At 36.5% G+C, this 18,560-nt stretch overlaps 2 protein-coding genes across 2 annotated transcripts in view; both read right to left on the reverse strand.

Annotated features, from left to right (window-relative positions):
* Positions 1–18,560, reverse strand: part of ctp (cut up) — a 130,120-nt gene that overhangs the window by 71,907 nt on the left and 39,653 nt on the right. The window lies entirely within an intron of this gene.
* LOC137248443 (putative nuclease HARBI1) lies at positions 1,090–4,714 on the reverse strand. Its single transcript, XM_067779378.1, has 3 exons — positions 4,528–4,714; positions 2,018–2,280; positions 1,090–1,963 (listed from the first exon to the last, which is right to left on the reverse strand). The coding sequence occupies exons 2-3, from the start codon at positions 2,218–2,220 to the stop codon at positions 1,090–1,092; spliced, it is 1,077 nt and encodes a 358-aa protein (XP_067635479.1). The 5' UTR covers positions 2,221–2,280; positions 4,528–4,714.

An 18,560-nucleotide genomic window follows, 5' to 3' on the forward strand; every position in this document is an offset into this window, starting at 1 on the left:
ACACTATTATATTAAAATTGAATGAGCTACAAAACTGCATACTAAAAAAAAATTTTGAAATTCAGATAAAGTTTCAATTTTCAATAAAAATTTTTCAAAGTTTTATCCAATATCCTGAATTCTGTGTAAGTCATAGACATTTTACTTATTCAACTTCTGCTATAGATTACGCTATATTTTAAATCAAAATTATAAAAAGCCCTTATGTAAATATACTTTACGAATAACATCCTTGGTATTTATAAAATATTAATTCATTTATTTTATTTAAGCTTATTAAAAACAACTATGTATACTACTATGAAAAATGAATTAAATTAATCTTAACTACCAATATACGTGTACATGAAAAATGAGTTTAACTAAAGATAACTTTGAATTCGATGTCTGCGTAAACCTCATACAGCTCATCATTACATCTTCTTCAGTACACACCATCGGCATTGCGTTGAAGCCCATAGAAATTGTGTCGTGAAAGTGCTTGCGTCGCTGGTCTTTCTCTACCATTGATATCTCGCTGGTGTTTGCTGTGTTTGATGTGTCTTAATAGGAAGACAAAAAAGTTCTTCTGGAGATTTATGGTCCTTCCCGTGATGCCAACGGCATGTACCGATATTAATTTAATCATGACTTGTATGAGCTTTACTGCCATATATATGAGCTTCTGTATGTACCTCTATAAATTTTTAATGTAGATTTTCATCGAATTCAATTTGCTAGGAATCAGGCACTCTTGATTGTAGGAAATCAGCAGCCAATATTGCATTTAATATAGCGATCGCTTGTACTTTATTGGAGGATGTAGTCTGTGTTATTAAATATTTATTTAGATTTATACCACAATTCTGAATTATAAGTTGATTTTGCATTTCCTCATGCGGTGTTACTAGCGAGTTGGACTGGTGCAGTATGTTCTTTCGATCCTCAACGGACATGCTGTTACTTGAGTGAGTGGAAAATCATTTTGCTAATTTCATATTTTTCTTCGAGTTCTTGTTGCAAGGCTAGCAAATCTGCATGCAAGTTCACCGCTATGTTTGGAGACTCTTTATAACCTGGAAAAATTTTAAATGTATGTTACTCCTGGCTTTAAAGAGTTGACTTATATACTGCAAAATAATCCCTGATCAAGCTCGACCTCATAAAGGAGGCTTCCTGACTTTCTGTCGAGTGGTATTCATATATAGTTTCAGTAGACTCTTCAGTGCTACAACTATCTTCTTCGGAGGGGTCTGCATCTCCGTTTTTCCGAGCGATGTTATGTAAAACAGCGCATGCAACAACGACTGCCATTACAGTTTCATGCGAAATCCTCAATCCTATGGAAAGCACTGGAAAGCGACGTTTCCACACACCAAAGCACCTCTCTATGCAATTTCTCGTACGTATTTGCGACTCGTTATACAAGCGTTCTGCGTCAGTGTTTGGATGTGAAAGTGGAGTCATCATGTATCTATTTACACCATACCCACTATCTCCTAGTATAAAACCGTCTTTAAATTCGTTTAGCTCAAATCGGTGTTTAATACGGCTGTTATTAAAAATGTTTGAGTCATGCGCGGAACCAGGCCATCGACAAACAATATCTCTAATAACGAGATCTGCATCGCAAACTGCTTGCACATTGTACGAAAAATACCCCTTTCGATTTCGGAATATTTCCGCATTTTCTCCACCTGGTGATTGGATTTTCATATGGGTACAGCCAATGCAGCCAACGACTTTGGGGAAACTAGCAATGCGGTGGAAACTACGAGCAGTAATTTCCAGTTCCATATTGGTTTTAGGCATTTTGATGTATTCCGCGGAAAGTTCTGCAATTGCTATTGAAACCTTTCTTACGACCCGGCTTGCAGTGGCTACACTCACTCCACAGAAATCAGCTACTGTTATCAAAAAGCTTCCTGATGCATAGAAGCGTAAGGCTAACAGTAGCATTTCTAATGGGCTAAGTGCTCGATTTCTGTATAATGAATCTTATTAATATAAGCGATGCCATTATAAATATACTACAAACCTTTCAGTGTAATTTCGTATTTTATGTTGAAGTTTGTCTAAAACACTGGAAACACTTCTTTTAGAGAGACGAAACCTTTGAACAAAGGTGTGATCGTCATACTTCTCAAAAAAGTTTTCTCTAGTTCCAAATGTACGTGGTTTTTTTGTAAAGCGCAGGGAGCCCAAACGGGATAAATTGTCAAGCTCGATATTATGCTCCATTATTTTGTTTATAAATTATTTTTCCGCTTCTAGGTTGAATGGCTCGGATCACAGGGAACTCTATAATGCCAGATTGTACACCAAATGTATGTTGTATTCCAATCAATACAAATACCAAAAACATTTGGTGTGTAACAAATATATAAGTACTTAACAATTGTGGATAATAGTCTAGTTGAGGGGTCGACTGCTAATACGCTACCAAAAATATCGGGAGAGGTGTCAAACGACGCGCCTTGACATCAGTATTAATAGTCCGAAGGCGGAAAATAAATATTTTAACGCGTTCAAAAGATATTAACGAAAAACCGAAAAAAGACCCGCGGGTACCCCCGAAACCGGTGGTCGGATCCACAGTTGTTGTTATTGTTGTTGTAGCAATGCTTCGCCCCACCTAATAGCCGCGACCGATCACAAATTGTCATGAATATCCTCTAACGGGAGTCCAAGGAAACTTGCCGTTTCAACAGTGGTGGACCATAAGGAAAGGGGTGTTAGAGACGTTGGTTCCACATTACAATTGAAGAGATAGTTGGTGTCATGTGGGGACACATTGCAAGCGGGGCATACATTTTGTATGTCGGGGTTGATTCTGGATAGGTAAGAGTTTGACCTGTTACAGTATCCAGAACGAAGTTGAGCAAGAGTGACACGCGTTTCCCTGGGGAGTATGCGTTCCTCTTCCGCAACTTTTGGATAATTTTCGTTAAGCACTGGATTCACCGGGCAATTCCCGGCATAAAGGTCCGACGCCTATTTATGGAGTTCACCAAGGACCTGCTTGTGTTTTTCACTTCATACGGCTGGGTTCTCAGGTGCCGTATTTCCTCAAAATGCTTACGGAGATGACTCCTTAAGCCCCTAGGCGGTGCTGGTTCATCAATCAGATGTCTGTTGGGATGCCCAGGTTTCTGGGTATTCAACAGGAACTGTTTGGTCAGCATCTCATTTCTCTCCCTGATGGGGAGTATTCTCGCCTCATTATGCAGATGGTGTTCTGGGGACATAAGACAGCCCGTGGCGATTCTGAGAGCAGTATTTTGGCAGGCCTGTAGTTTCTTCCAGTGGGTGTTTTTTAGGCTTGGTGAACATATGGGTGACGCGTAGTACGTAATCGGCTGGCTAATTGCTTTGTATGTAGTCATGAGCGTTTCTTTATCTTTTCCCCAAGTACTGCCAGCGAGGGATTTGAGGATTTTGTTACGGCTCTGAATTCTCGGAACAATTTCGGCTGCGTGCTCATCAAAATGTAGATCCTGATCAAACGTCACACCCAAGATTTTGGGGTGTAGGACAGTCGGTAGCGTAGTGCCATCGACGTGGATGTTCAAAATGGTCGACATTTGGGACGTCCATGTTGTAAATAAGGTCGCGGAAAATTTAGTCGGTGATAATGCCAGGTTTCGCGAGGCGAAAAAACTGGAGAGATCAGGGAGGTAGCCGTTTATTTTATTGCATAGCGCATCGATCTTCGGATCCATATTATTTTTGCGCAGAACACCTTACTGCGTTGGCGGCCTTCGGTCGCGCTTATAAAAAATAACCCTGGGCTCCGCCATGCCAAGTCCGGGTGTGTGGTATAACCGTGGCTACCGCCAAGTTTTTTTGTGGGTATGAACACAACAACAATCACATGGAAATCGCCAACTTCAACTGCAAATATCTCCGGACAGGGATAAAATTTTTCTTTTCCGCCTTCGGATTATTGTTCTCGATATTAATACGCGTCTTTTGACACCTCACTTGATATTTTTGGTAGCGTATCAGCAGTCGACCCCTCAACTAGACTATTACCCGGCCGCGCTTATAAAAAATAACCCTGGGCTACGAGTCCGGGTGTGTGGTATAACCGTGGCTACCGCCACGGTGATGCACAATTTTTTTTGTGGGTATGAACACAACAACAATCACATGGAAATCGCCAACTTCAACTGCAAATATCTACGGACAGAGATAAAATTTTTCTTTTCCGCCTTCGGATTATTGTTCTCGATATTAATACGCGTCTTTTGACACCTCACTTGATATTTTTTGTAGCGTATTAGCAGTCGACCCCTCAACTAGACTATTACCCGGCCGCGCTTATAAAAAATAACCCTGGGCTACGCCATGCCAAGTTCGGGTGTGTGGTATAACCGTGGCTACCGCCACGGTGATGCACAATTTTTTTTGTGGGTATGAACACAACAACAATCACATGGAAATCGCCAACTTCAACTGCAAATATCTCCGGACAGAGATACAATTTTTCTTTCCCGCCTTCGGATTATTGTTCTCGAGATTAATACGCGTCTTTTGCTACCTCACTCGAAAATCTTGGCCCAACTTTAGGGTGGGTACGTTAAACTGCACTACTACCGTCGACCCCTCAACTAGACTATTACCCAATTGTGTATGGTTTTATTTTGTTTAATAAAATACACCATTTTCACACAATTTACAATTTTTGTAAAATTTTCCCGTAAATTGTATTTTGAAAACAGCTGACAGCCGTCAAATTTTGCTCGATTAGCAGATAACCGGCCATCAATCGCCGATAAAGTTAATCGGGCTTTTAATCGATTGATTCGTGATAACCGGCCATGGTGAAAACCAATTTTAGCCAAATCAGCGATTAAATTCCGATAATGCGGTAATCGGCTTTTATGAAAACGGCGCTAAGTGTGATATCTTATCTGTCAACTGTCTGACAGGATGTTCAATATGGCTACTTTTTAGCGTTTTGACAGGGTGTTCAATATGGCGGCGCATATCTTCAGCGGGTGATAGAAAGAGATGCAGAATGAGATAGCGATAGTCAATTACAAATCAGGTGATCCAATCATTTTGGAATTTTTACGTCTATGCAGAAGATATCACACTTAGTTATCATTCACAATGTTGGTAAGTTTTGAGTAATCAGTAACATGCAATGTACATTTAACAGAACTGTAAGTGAAAGCTCTCAAGTCAAGTCAAGTCTATGCTAAGTATCAGTAATGGAGCCTTTATTAGTGCTGCGTATTGTAGAGGCCATGTGTAGAGATGGGAAATGGGTAAATACCCAAATGGTAAATACCCGGTAAATTGGGTATATATGGTAAAAATGGGTAAATACCCAAATATTTACCCAAAAGAAGGGTAAAAATAATCTTTTGGAAAATCTGGGAAACAAACACACAAATTCAATCTAAAATGTACCCAATTTGTCCTATATTGGTGGGTAGTTAGCCATTACGCTATCGGTTGAATCAGTTTTCATCTGTAATCCAGCGTTTTTCAAAAATATTTAGCCAATAATACATCCGTTGCAAAAATTTAGATTTGCCCAGTAAACATTTTAAGTCTAACAAGAGTCGGAAAAATATCTAAATTGGAACGTAAGTCTTAAAAGGGGTTTAAACAGCCCATATTATACTCTACTGGAACTCTCCGATGTCATTTTTAACTCTAATAAACTCTGATTATCTGAGACCTATATGGCCTATTTATTAGGCATCGACAGCGCTTACTGGGGTCATATATAGTTCGACACACCTGAACAGAGCGTGGAGCTTTGCGGTCGCATTAAAGATGTCGAGAAGCGTCCATGCGCAGAAAAACGTCGATGCTTATACAAAAAAAGAATAGCAAGGGTAACTATAATGTACAAATGTAATTCATTTTGTATTAAAATGAAAAATTGTCGTAACAAAATTTCAAAATTTGTTCCAAACTCGCTGTGACGAACATAAATAGTTGATAAATGATAATTTTTGCATGCTATGTTAGGAGCTTTTAGGCCGTTAAATAAAAGGCAAAAATAAAATTTTCTTTTACCCTCCTACGCGTTTCGACTCTTTTCTGATTCCTACATTGCCCACTTATTTTGGATTCGTTTCGGTTTCTTAAATTATGATCGCCGTGAGCATGTTTGAGGGGTAGCTTTGTTAGCGTAAATATGTGTACCCTATAAACATTCTCTCACAGTTCTGGAGTTCAATATGGGTCCGAAAAATATCAGCTTCAAAAATGCTATCACCTTAGAACCTTTTATGACTCCAATTTGATGAAATTATGAACAAACGAAAAATATTAAAATCAGTAAACTAGGCAGCTCCGGAAAAAAACTCAGAGATTTTTCTGCTACAATTTATTCTAAATAAATAATTAATTCAACTAATACTTATTTCATTTCTATCTTATCCTCACGGAGTTTTGTCACAACAATTTTCTACCCTATGTTTTCCGCTTCCGGAAAAATTTCTTCCTAAAAACCCTGAAGTAGTGTCATTAAAATACTAAAAATTAGCAGTATATGGCCCCAATAAGGCTCATATATGATATAGGAAGGAGGCCTGTATAAGACTTATGTTAGAGGCAAAATATGAGCATATAGAATTCGCTTCAGGCTCGTAAATGAGTTCATAACAAGTATATGGATGGCTCATTTCATCTGCTGATTATATTTTTCTCATTGTACTGGCGCAAGGGCAGACAAAAGGTGATGGATCGGTCTCAGATTTGTTAACTACATTTTCTTAATTTTAATTTTGTTGTATTGCCCATTGTGCAAAATCAATAATGGTACAAACATATGTATAAAGACTATAGGCTGGTTGTAGGTAGGGCTTCTCTTAATATTCGTATTCCCACTCATATACGGCATGATGGCAGCCACACTGTGTTTTCCTACTTCATTAAACTTCGTGCCACATGTAGCGAACTTGTGCTTACTTAACGCTTTTGCATATATAAAAATGAAATTTCGAGTACATCATATTTATTTAGCATGTAGGATACACACCCTGTTTACGATAGTCATCAGCACATGTATTGCAGTTTTGTGCACATTCTTGCCAGTCAAGGGATTTTTATCTCACACTGTATTCACTTTATAAAGTTCTAGTGTTATTCGAATCGTTTCACAGTCGAATTATAACCTAGTTCTCCAACCTAGTTTTCGATTCGAAATGCATTAGAGAACTACATTATAATTCTAACAATTGTTTTTGTTTTTATCGGCCTATTGATAAATGATTCAAGGTTCGATTCGAGCTCAAGGCCAGAACAATAATTTTTTTCTAATGATTATTATTGTTATTTTTTAATTTTTCTAAATTTGAAAAATTGTATTTTGTTTTTGGAATAGTAAGTAGAAAATTTTTCAGACAACCTGCCATAGCTGCGCAGATAGATCCATTTCGAAGGGTGCTAAGCCTTCATCATCAGTACGCTTTAAGCTGCAGACATTGGTGCTTAATCGGTAACCGTATCGGAATCAATGCAATCGATTATTGGTGCCGCTAAGGTCGTAACCGTATCGTAGCCAACCAATTGGTTTTTGGTTTACCGTCGCAACGATAAACAGCTGATTGCGTTAGGGATACGACTACAGCGATACGACATACGGCACCAATGACTCCCGCTTTAGGCATGCTGCGCTAACCATTTAGCTATACAGCGGTGGTTTGTTTGACTGGCAAATTTGCTGCTTCTATTCCTTTTTACCAACTATATTTACTATTGTTAATAAACCATGAGCACTTGGGAATGTCAAACAAAGTAATTGACAATAAACAAGAATCCAGCATTATCAGTGATTTTCACCAGATGGCGCAACACTGAATAAGTATAGTTGGTAAAAAGGAATAGAAGTAGCAAATTTGCCAGTCAAACAAACCACCACTGTATAGCCAGAAACGATATAATATAGAGACATTGCATAGACGAAAAATCGTGTGAGGCAAGCTTCACAAAATTCTAGTAGGTCACATTCACCACTTACCACAGCAGAATTTGTTAAACTACCACTGTCTGTATTTGTTATTTAACAATTATTTGTACACTTTTTATTCAGCTAATGTGTTCAGAATTCACATTTTTACTTTCTAAAACTCCAATCAGTGTATTTCTGTGCTTAAATTGTGTTAAAAGTTGTGTTAAAGTTTTTGGTGTGGTGAAAGTGACCTACTAGAATTTTGTTACGCTCCGCTGCTTTCCACCGAAGTTCGCGCATGCAATATCTTTATATTCAAAAATTTTTGGTATAGCTAAATGATTAGCGCAGCATGCCTAAAGCGTACTGATGATGAATGCTTAGCAACCTCCGAAATTGATCTATCTGCGCAGCTATGGCAGGTTGTCTGAAAAATTTTCTACTTACTATTCCAAAAACAAAATACAATTTTTCAAATTTAGAAAAATTAAAAAATAACAATAATTTTCATTAGAAAAAAATTATTGTTCTGGCCTTGAGCTCGAATCGATCCTTGAATCATTAGAATTCTAATGTAAAATTACAATATTTCTCTAACGTTAGAAACTGTGTTTGCTGGGTAACGATTGTAGAAAATGCTTTATTCACCGAAAATATTCACATTTTGCTTTATACAGACATACATACGTATAAGCAGGCAATTTCAAAAATTTGTCTGCAACCGCTAGAACTTTACTATACACATACATACTAATCCCCTACAAAAATAAGTATATACATATATACACGAGCATTCATGCACAGATGTTAATGTATAGAGGTCGCTTTTGTCCGGGCTCGTTTTCACTCATTTGTGTACTCGTACAAACGACTTTACAACTCTATTTTGTATCGATACATAGGTACAAGATTTCTTACAAAACGAGCATTTATTATTCTTTCCGTTGCTCGTATGGTGTTTTTTTTTTTTTTAAATTTGAAATGTGTACATGTAATCTTTCCACGAGTTGGCAAAAGGTTTTAGACTTAAATAAATTATATGACATATGTAGATACCTGCGAGCTGCAGTTTAATCATGTACAAAAACCACTGTTTTAAAAATAACATATAAAAGATGGTAGAGGTGTGTAATATATGACGATACCCATGAATTATATGTATATATATTTATATATGTATGTATGTACCTTGTACCTGAGCTTGTGACAGAAAGTTATCATTTACGGGAATTTTACACAGTAATGTTGAATAAAGATACGTTGGTGGTGACTATGGTAAGTAAAGTATTTACTTGGTATAGATACATACATATGTATGTATATATTCAGCGGCCATGGGAATACCCGCAATTGCAGGGATATCGATTTTTGTTAAAGGTGGGGTATTTGGCTACTTTAACCCATTTTTATTAAAGGATTTGTGTTAGTTAGCTTAGTATGCATTCTGTATTATGAATTTTGAAATGAAAACAGTATCCTATAATTCCAATATCCATATCCTAATAACCCCCGAGCGATAAATTATGACTAAATTTTATGCCACCTAAACCAAAATAAGGCGAGAAACGTATCAAATGATGAATGGCATAGATGCTGAAAATTGTCATGTCGCAAGCGTGAACCCTCTTTAATGAATGTCTTACCCTTCCATCGAACCTCTGGGAGGTTGACTGTTTAAATGTACATTACTCGTAGAAACAACCATGGTACCAAAGAGTATATATTTGTCAAGAGGCGTCACTCGATACTTTTTTGTTGCCAAAGCAACCCTGTCATGTCGAATGTGATTCTCAAGGAAGTTTTGTTTAGTTTTTTTTTAATTGAATCCTATATAGTTATGCGGTAAAGTGACTTTGCATAAAGACGATTTTTGGAAAGAGAATTAATTAATTAATTTAATACAATCAGTAAAATAAACACAAATACCCCACGAAAATGTATAGAAAGCGTTTTTATAAATACATCTGATAAAAAAAACCAACGACTACCTTGAGAAAACATCGAGTAATTTGCTTTGGCAACAACAAAAGTATCGAGTGACGCCTCTTGACCATGGTACTTGAAAGTCAAACACAAAGAGAGAAGATATGGCGAAAAAGACACGGAAACTGGGGTAAAACTTTCCGAACTGTCGAATGACGAAATGATCGGGAGAAATAAATATCGAGCTAAAAAATAATAGTTTAAAAAACTAGAATAAAAATCACGCTTTTATAGCTAACCGAACTAAATATGTACCTGAAACAAATTTTCGATCATTAAACCACATATTCATAGAAAATAAATAGTTTATACATAATAATTTTTAAAATTACGAGTTTTTTTTAACTATTATTGATGTATGTATGTTTTATGTTTTAGCTACATATATTGTTTTGTTTCTCCCACCTGAAGAGTAACTTTTTTAAAGAAAATAAACAATTTTATGTTTAAGAACAAATGTGGACATAAACACTTTTTTTGCACAGAGCTCGTGTAAAGTAACCAAATAACCCGAACAAGAATGAAAAGAATCAGTTCCGTATTCATCACGGAAAATTCTGGGTGTGGTCGAACTTCAGTTGTTGCATCAGTATTACTTTTCATGACAGAGCAAATTTTGAGTAGCTGTTCATTGAATGAAATATTGAAAAATCTTTTGAACATTACAAGCAAATCAAACACTGAAATTAATGACATCAAAAACAGCCACAAGCCGACCCGCTGGTCAGTTGTGGTCAAAAGCTTTCCCATCATGTCACATAACTGACTCGGCATCGATAAGGCAGTGTATGGTTAAAACTTTTTGTTGATTTTACAACCCATGTCATCATCGTTGTCTCATTTTTGTTCCGCTTTGGCTTGGTTTATTGCTGGGGCAACATTGCCAACAGGCGAATTGAAAGTAAATTGCCAACAAATTTTGCAATTGCAAATGACACCATATCTTCAACAGTATTGTGGAACCAACGCCTCTAACACCCCTCTCATTATGGTCCACCCCTGTTGAAACAGCAAGTTTCCTTGGACTCCCGTTAGAGGACATTGATGACAATTTGTGATTGGTCGCACCTTTTGGATGGGGCGAAGCACTGCTACAAGAACAACAACTATGCATAGTTTGCCAGGGCCTTAAAGCCCCGTCACATAAGATTTTTGATGGAGTATACAGATGAGTAGATTGCATGTATTTACATGGAGAGCGACAAATAGTGCACCACCAGCGCCATCTGATATGAGAAACTAGCCAAATTCCTACTTCTGTCGCAAGCAAAGCTTGAGAAGAACATTTTTCACAGTTAAAAACTGCATTTTTTTTGTTTTTTTTTAGAAAATATATTTCTGCTATAGTGTGAATGTTTATAACGGGGCTTCGAGACATTTATTATGAATGGGAAAGCTGAAATAAGTTTCCAATGGCTCAGTCTTTAGTTCTTTTATGTTTACAAACGAAGCATCTTACGCGATTCGTGATGATGACGCTCGCTTTTGCATCAATTTCATTGTTACGCGGCCATTGAAATAGCTATCAACTTTATGGAAATAATGTATAGGTTATTGGTACCATACCAATTTGATCGTACTTCTTTGCATTTTCTTCTTTTTTTTATGAAGATATAACATGTTTCAGGTTAATGTAGCCAGGATGCCAATAAATATGCTTAAGTAAAAATATAGTTAAGGATCAAGCTTCCATTACTCACATTTAGCACAGACTTGACTTTTTTTGGTTTGATTTAACAACTTAGCCTTGGTTATCCTTCACGTGGCACATGCAATCTGCATTGTACTTGGTTTTTTCCAAAATTAAAAGAAAAACACAATTAAACATATTTCTCTCAAATAAATGACTACATGTTCAAAGAAACATCAAGATAAAGTTTAAAAACAAAAATGGCATCAAAAGGTTCCGATGCCACTTAGAACTTACATACGTAGAAAATCAACAGATTTCTAATACGGCAATTACACGGCACAAGTATCCTTGTGCCAATTACCAATTTGCACAAGGATTTGCTCGGTGTGTGCAGTGTTTGCGCTATTTGCGCAGAGAACTGCGCCAAAATCAAAACGATTTTGATATTTACGCATGTCTGCAAATATTGCACATGCTTTTTTCTTCGTGTGTGGTGAATGGTAACACAGTTTACCTGTGGTTTCTGATAATATAACATCAATAATTATTACTTATTACTTAAAAATGTTAATATCGAAGGCGTAAGGAACATCTCTAGCTTGTAACATGAATTCACACAAATTCAATAATACATAATAGTTTTTTATACAATTAGAATACATGTTTCATTTGTTGCGCTAGTTGAAAATTGAATATTGCGCAGTGCTGCAATGAGTTGAGCTGGTCCTACAATTAAAATATATATGTTATAAATACAATGGAAAATAAACGCTTCTGGTGCGAGTTTTTTACTTATACCGTGAATTACCAGCACTGTGGAAAATAAAGAGTGATTTTTTAAACAATTAGTGCCTTTTTTATACAATTAAAACACATGTTTCATTTGTTGCGCTACTTTAAAAATGAATATTGTGCAGTGTTTTTGGGCCGTGTATGTCAAAATTTTCATTTGCACAAATTTCGTCGTTTTATATTTGCGCGTGGCTTTTGTGTCATGTATGGGCCGTCTAAGCCAGGTAAAGTCTATACTAAGTATGAGTAACGGGCGCTTAAGGTGCTATCACCATGGCAAGCGTGCCAAATCCTTCACCTTCACTGCCGTTAAAACTCGATAGATGTGCACAGTACTGTGCTTAAGGCTAAGTTTATGATAGAGCGTAATCGCATCGCGCGATGCTACGAGAAACGCTCCATCGCTTATTACATTTTCGCTGGCATTATCGCTGGCGATTGAATGTTTATAGTAGAGCGAAATCGCAAGCGATGGAATGCTCAACAATATAACTCAACATCTACTAATGCTTACTTAGGCTCTTTTGACCATTAGCGTTTGGTGCAAATAAAAACAAACTTATTTCACTAATGGTCAAAAGAGCCTAAGTAAGCATTAGTAAATGTTATAAATAAATTGACAGGAAAACCACAAAATACTCAACATCTTTTTATTCATGTTGTGGCAGTGTAGAGAAAGCAACATGCGTACATTAACTCGTAAAATTTTATTTTTAGAAAATAGCATTTGTTACGAAAAAAATATTTAAAAAGTATACATAAGAAAAAAAAAATATCAAGTGCATCCAACCGCCAAGGAAAGAAAATATTGTGGTGAATTCCATAATTTATATGTACGCCTTTTTACATGTACGCTTTTTTAATTATATTCCGATTTTGGTAACCTGCATGACGCAAATTCCACAAGCACTGCTTGTCACGTACATACCTTTTCAATAAAAACATCCATATTGTTTCGCTAGTTTCGCTCAACTGAATCAAAATATTTTGGTTGCAAATTTTCGTCGCTTTTGTCGCTTGTAATCGCTCTATTCGCTTTACGCTAAATCGCTTTGTCATAAACATCTCCATATGCAGTAATATAATTTATCGGTAACAGCGATTCTCCTCGCATCGCGCGATGCGATTACGCTCGATCATAAACTTAGCCTAATATTTTCATTCCTTGCGCTGTGTTCGATAAATTTTTATACGAGACATGCTGAAATATAAAGCCGTGGTTACTCACGAACGTACGTAGAAAAAACGTGTCAGCTGACACGACCTATCTTATGAGTGTACAATGTAAACGAAAACTCACCGACGTGCAACGCCCGTACGTACGTAGCCCGGAACGTAGAAATCAAAACAATTTTGATTTTTTCCGTAAGAACGTGTCAGCTGATCGCTCTCTCACTAGACAGAGTTGCCTAGTAAACTTTTGTGCGCTAATTTTTGACCGTTTGCAATTTTATGCAAAAACGCCTAATTAAAGTTTGAAAAATTGTGAAAATAATTCGAAATAAATATGGAAAAGTGCTGATTATAAATATTTAATCTATTTATACTTATTTAATAGTATTCCGGCCTTTTACAATATCAAAAATTAAATTGGAAAAAGTTGATGTTTCCATAACCATACATGCAAAATGGTCAATGGCAACAGTGCTTATCTGTAAACAATACACACACAAATATCTTATGTACATGTACACAGACGCACACATTGATTCCTACGGGCTTGAGAGTTCGGTCAAACGTGCTTCGTACGACAAACGTCCTTACGTACGGCACACGTCGGTGGGTAGCTGCCGCATAATGCGGTAGTTATGCGGCAGTTACTCACGAACGTACGTACCAAAAACGTGTCAGCTGACACGACCTGTTTTATGAGTGTGCAATGTAAATGAAAACTTACCGACGTGCAACGCCCGTACGTACGTAGAAATCAAAATAATTTTGATTTTTTCCGTAAGAACGTGTCAGCTGATCGCTCTCTCACTAGACAGAGTTGCCTAGTAGACTTTTGTGCGCTAATTTTTGACCGTTTGCAGTTTTATGCAAAAACACCTATTATAAATATGTGATCTATTTATATTTATTGAATATTAATCCCAGCCTTTTACAACATCAAAAATTTAATTGGAAAAAGTTGATGTTTCCATAAGCATGCATGCAAAATGGTCAATGGCAACAGTGCTTATCTGTAAACAATACATACACAAATATGTTATGTACATGTACACAGACGCACACATTGATTCCTACGGGCTTGAGGGTTCGCTGAAACGTGTTTCGTACGACACACGTCGGTGGGGAATTGCCGCTTAACCCTCTAGCCGGCAAGCCCGCCTTTAGGCGGGGTTAGATTAAACTGGTAAAACATGTGTACCCCCAATTTTTTCGTACAATTTTTAATGCATCATGTTCGCTAATTATTAGATCAATGCGGCTGCCTTGATTTTAAGGCTGTAAGTGTTAGCAGGGTGCCGTTATAATCATTCTAGTTGGAAAAATAGAGTGCACTGACTACAAATATTATTTTTGCAAGAAGTGGTTTTGGTAACTATAATATAAGTGATAAAACATGTTTCGATCGTCAAAAAAAAATTATTGGTAAGTAGACTAATTGTTAAAGATTGAAATATGTGAATATGATGTGGAATTATAAAAAAAGATTATAGTATTATTGGCCAAAACGCATAGTCTGCCTAAAGGCGGAGCTGCCTGTTCCGCTGTTTTTTTTTTATAGCGAAAATCATATTAACCATACGTTTGTTCTTCAGTAGACGAACTTATATTACTGAAATGGATTACTCCAAAAGGCTCAAGTTGTCACAGTTGGCAGAATTCATGGAAGCTTTAGGTGACGACGATGGCCGTTCTGAAGATGAGATAAGCGAAGACGGGAGTGAAACTGAAGAGCAAGTTATATCAGATAGGGATTTTTAGCGAATTGATAATTATATTCAGGAACTACGAAGTGCTTCTACTAGCGACTTTCTCGCAAAAACTACTAACCGAATGCAGCTCATATGAAGATGATTTGTGCTTTGCGACAATACATGCCAGCTAAACCACACAAATATGGAAAAAAGTTATTTGCCCAGGCGACTCATACGGGTTCGCGTACAGCTTTGAAGTTTGTAAAGGTGCAGGCGACAATGATGTATTTGAAGGCGTCCCTGATTTGGGGGCAACCTCAAATGCCGTTGTTCGTTTGTCACAAACTATCCCTGATTTTAAGAACTACAAATTGTATTTTGATAACTTTTACACATCGCTTCCACTTTTGGGTTACTTCCGAAGTCGAGGAATTCGATCCCTAGGTAGGAAGGTGCCAATCGAATTCCAACCTGCAAGCTGTCTAAGGATAAAGATGTTTACAAAAAAGATCGAGGTTATTCAGAAGAGTTTCTGGGTACTGCTTATGGTATTGAAATAACTACTGTTGTATGGAAGGACACAAAAGCCGTTGTCTTGGCTTCAACATACGCAGGTGTAAAGCAGTTTAGAGAGGCATCTGATGAAACGCCACCAAGAAAGACAATTAGATACGACAGGAAGGATAAGCAATATATTTAAATGGCCTGCCCTAATATTATTACACAACTATCATATGGGGGGAGTTGATCTCATGGGCGCTTTACTAGGACGGTATTCGGATGAAAACGAGGAAGTGGACGCTAAATATATTTTATCATCTTATAGATATGGCAATGGTAGGCATACCTGCTCTATCGTCGAATTACCGCAAATCATCAGCTTACAAATGTGAAACTCCCGGATTTTCGAGTTGAAGTAGCTAAGATACTTTGTAGCTCTCAAAAACTTTTAAGGAGACCAGTGGGGCGACCAGCTAGTGCTTCTCCAAGTGACCAATGGAAGCCAAATAAAAAAACCAACGCACCACAGATTGATATTCTTTACGATGGCATTGATCATATACCTGATTCTTTGGATCGGAGCAATAAAGGATGTGCAAAATGCCTGGTTGTAAATCAGAAACTGAAATATTTTGCACAAAATGTAATCTTACGTATGCTTATCAGCTAAAAATAAATATTTCCAACTATTCCATAAACAATAATTCAATACTCTTTTAACTTTTTTTGTTAATAAAAATACATAAGAAAATTCTTTCTTGTTCATTTCAAGTACCCGTAAACAGGCAGGTCCGCCTAAAGGCGGGGTGGGGTTTTTCAGCCCTGGGGGGAAAATTATTAACTGTTTTGGCAATCTGACATCAAATTCGAGTTTATCGCACTAGAATTAATAGGTATGAATTTTTTCATTGAAAACAAAAATTGGCCGGTTAGAGGGTTAAGGCATGTGTCATGTACATATTGGCAGATGTAACGCTTTTACATACACTCAAATGCATGCATCAACAGTTTTCAAATCGCTTTGACAGCGACCCCATTCGATTAGAGTTTTTTCAGGCGGTTATAACGATCGTATAGACACTTTTCAGGTTAAAATCGAATAGAAAATCATTTTAAGACTACAATTTTGGATTTTAACATTGAATTTGATTTTGGAAAATAAGGCCCACTTGCAGAACGGCAAGTTGTTTTTTAGCTCAGAGTTCATTTAGTAAATTTTTCAAAAATATATGAGTTTAATCCTTTATGTTATTTCAACTCGGTGTTAAAAAGTTAACTTGTCGTTCTGCAAGTGGGCATAAAAGTCGAAATAAAATAAATTACAAGCCTTAAAACGCTTATTTAGTTATTTAAAGTTGATATGTTAATAGGAATATTTTAAGCATAGTGAACCTTATAATTTCTATGGACATGGTATTTTAGGTAATACATCCTTACGTTCGCCTAATTTTATTCAAAATTTAACGACATTTATACGATTTGTACATATCCGCTAGAAAGTGACACATGAACTTTCCTGCCAATTGATAAATTGTTGGGTCAATTGCACTAGGCAAGCAAATTAAATATATACTTATGTACGAATATGTACAAAAAAATTTTGATTATTAGGTACCAGTGGTGGTAATAAACACAAATATCTTAAAAATATGTATCAAAACAAACAAAGATTTACGTGCCCACACAAAGTTTGTTCCTACTCTCCCCCACCCGCCATCATATAGATATGTGAAAGACTTTAATCAGGCCGGTATCGCAATTTTTAAGACATCAAAATTGGCGCCAATCTTTCAAATTGCGCGAGCATGTAAACAAAAGAGTAAAAAATAATAATAAAAAGAACTCAAAAGAAGGGACGAATCTCTGATTGCTGTCATCCGAATAAAAGTTTAATGAATTTGCACACATAGGGTGGTGTGAAGTGGGGGACAGGTTGGTTACTGTTGTACATTTTGTTTTGATTGCTGTTTTTAGGTGAATTTGTTGACGGTTTCACACTACCACCATCAACTCAACCGAAGCATTTAAAGGAAAATAATCAAACCCCAAAAAAGAAACATATAAACAAACTACGGATATGGTAAGTGGCGGTGAAAAACAACTGAGAGTAATATCAAAATATCTTTTAGCTTTTGTTTGGATTTTGTTATGCATGCTTTCATGTTTAGTGTGTGTACCAGTTTCGATTGGTAACCTCAATAATAGGTGTATAACATTTAGAGCAGTAGGCAATGTTGATAAGATTCCGAACTTGAAAGCAATTTTGATATGCCGGCAATTCTGCGCGCAATTTTGACAAATGGTGGCTAATTCTTTGTGGAGGCAATAGATATAAAATTGTTATCAAATTTAAAAAGATATTTCACCTTTTACACTACATTTGCATTGTTTGAAATATACATTCAAATAAGTAATTTCAAAGCATTTACATTGGCCAAGATTAATAAAATTCAGACTTAGTTTATATATAACGACGTTATTTACATTTTAATAGTTCACTCCTAATCGATAGTTAAATTGCTAGATATCCCATATAAAGTTTTCCCTTCGATAATCGGCCATTGTGGACAAATTCGAGAGAAAGTGGGTACTCTTTCCTAGATCTAGAAGTTGGAAACTGGAATTGTAAGATAAACGTAAAAAAAAACAAATATACAATAAATCTACAATAGTTTATTTCGCGTTCGTATATGTGCCATCCCTAGGAACTAGATTTCACGTTTTGATTTTACTTCGCGCTTATACCCTCGAGATAGTGGCATCTCTAAAATTTGTTTATAATTACCGATTATCGAAGGAAAAATTTATATTGGAAATATAATTCTTTAATTATTACAGATGAGTATATCCCAGCATACATATTCTTTAACGGTAGATAAATTTTGGTAGG

Source organism: Eurosta solidaginis, chromosome 4 (assembly GCF_040869045.1).
Source record: "Eurosta solidaginis isolate ZX-2024a chromosome 4, ASM4086904v1, whole genome shotgun sequence".
NCBI lineage: Eukaryota > Metazoa > Arthropoda > Insecta > Diptera > Tephritidae > Eurosta > Eurosta solidaginis.

Bases quoted from the DNA above. Each gene is read 5' to 3' on its own strand.
- LOC137248443 (XM_067779378.1), bottom strand. From the start codon at position 2,220: ATGGAGCATAATATCGAGCTTGACAATTTATCCCGTTTGGGCTCCCTG. The intron at 1,964-2,017 runs GTTTGTAGTATA...TTCATTATACAG, and splicing joins ATACGAAATTACACTGAAAG to AAATCGAGCACTTAGCCCAT.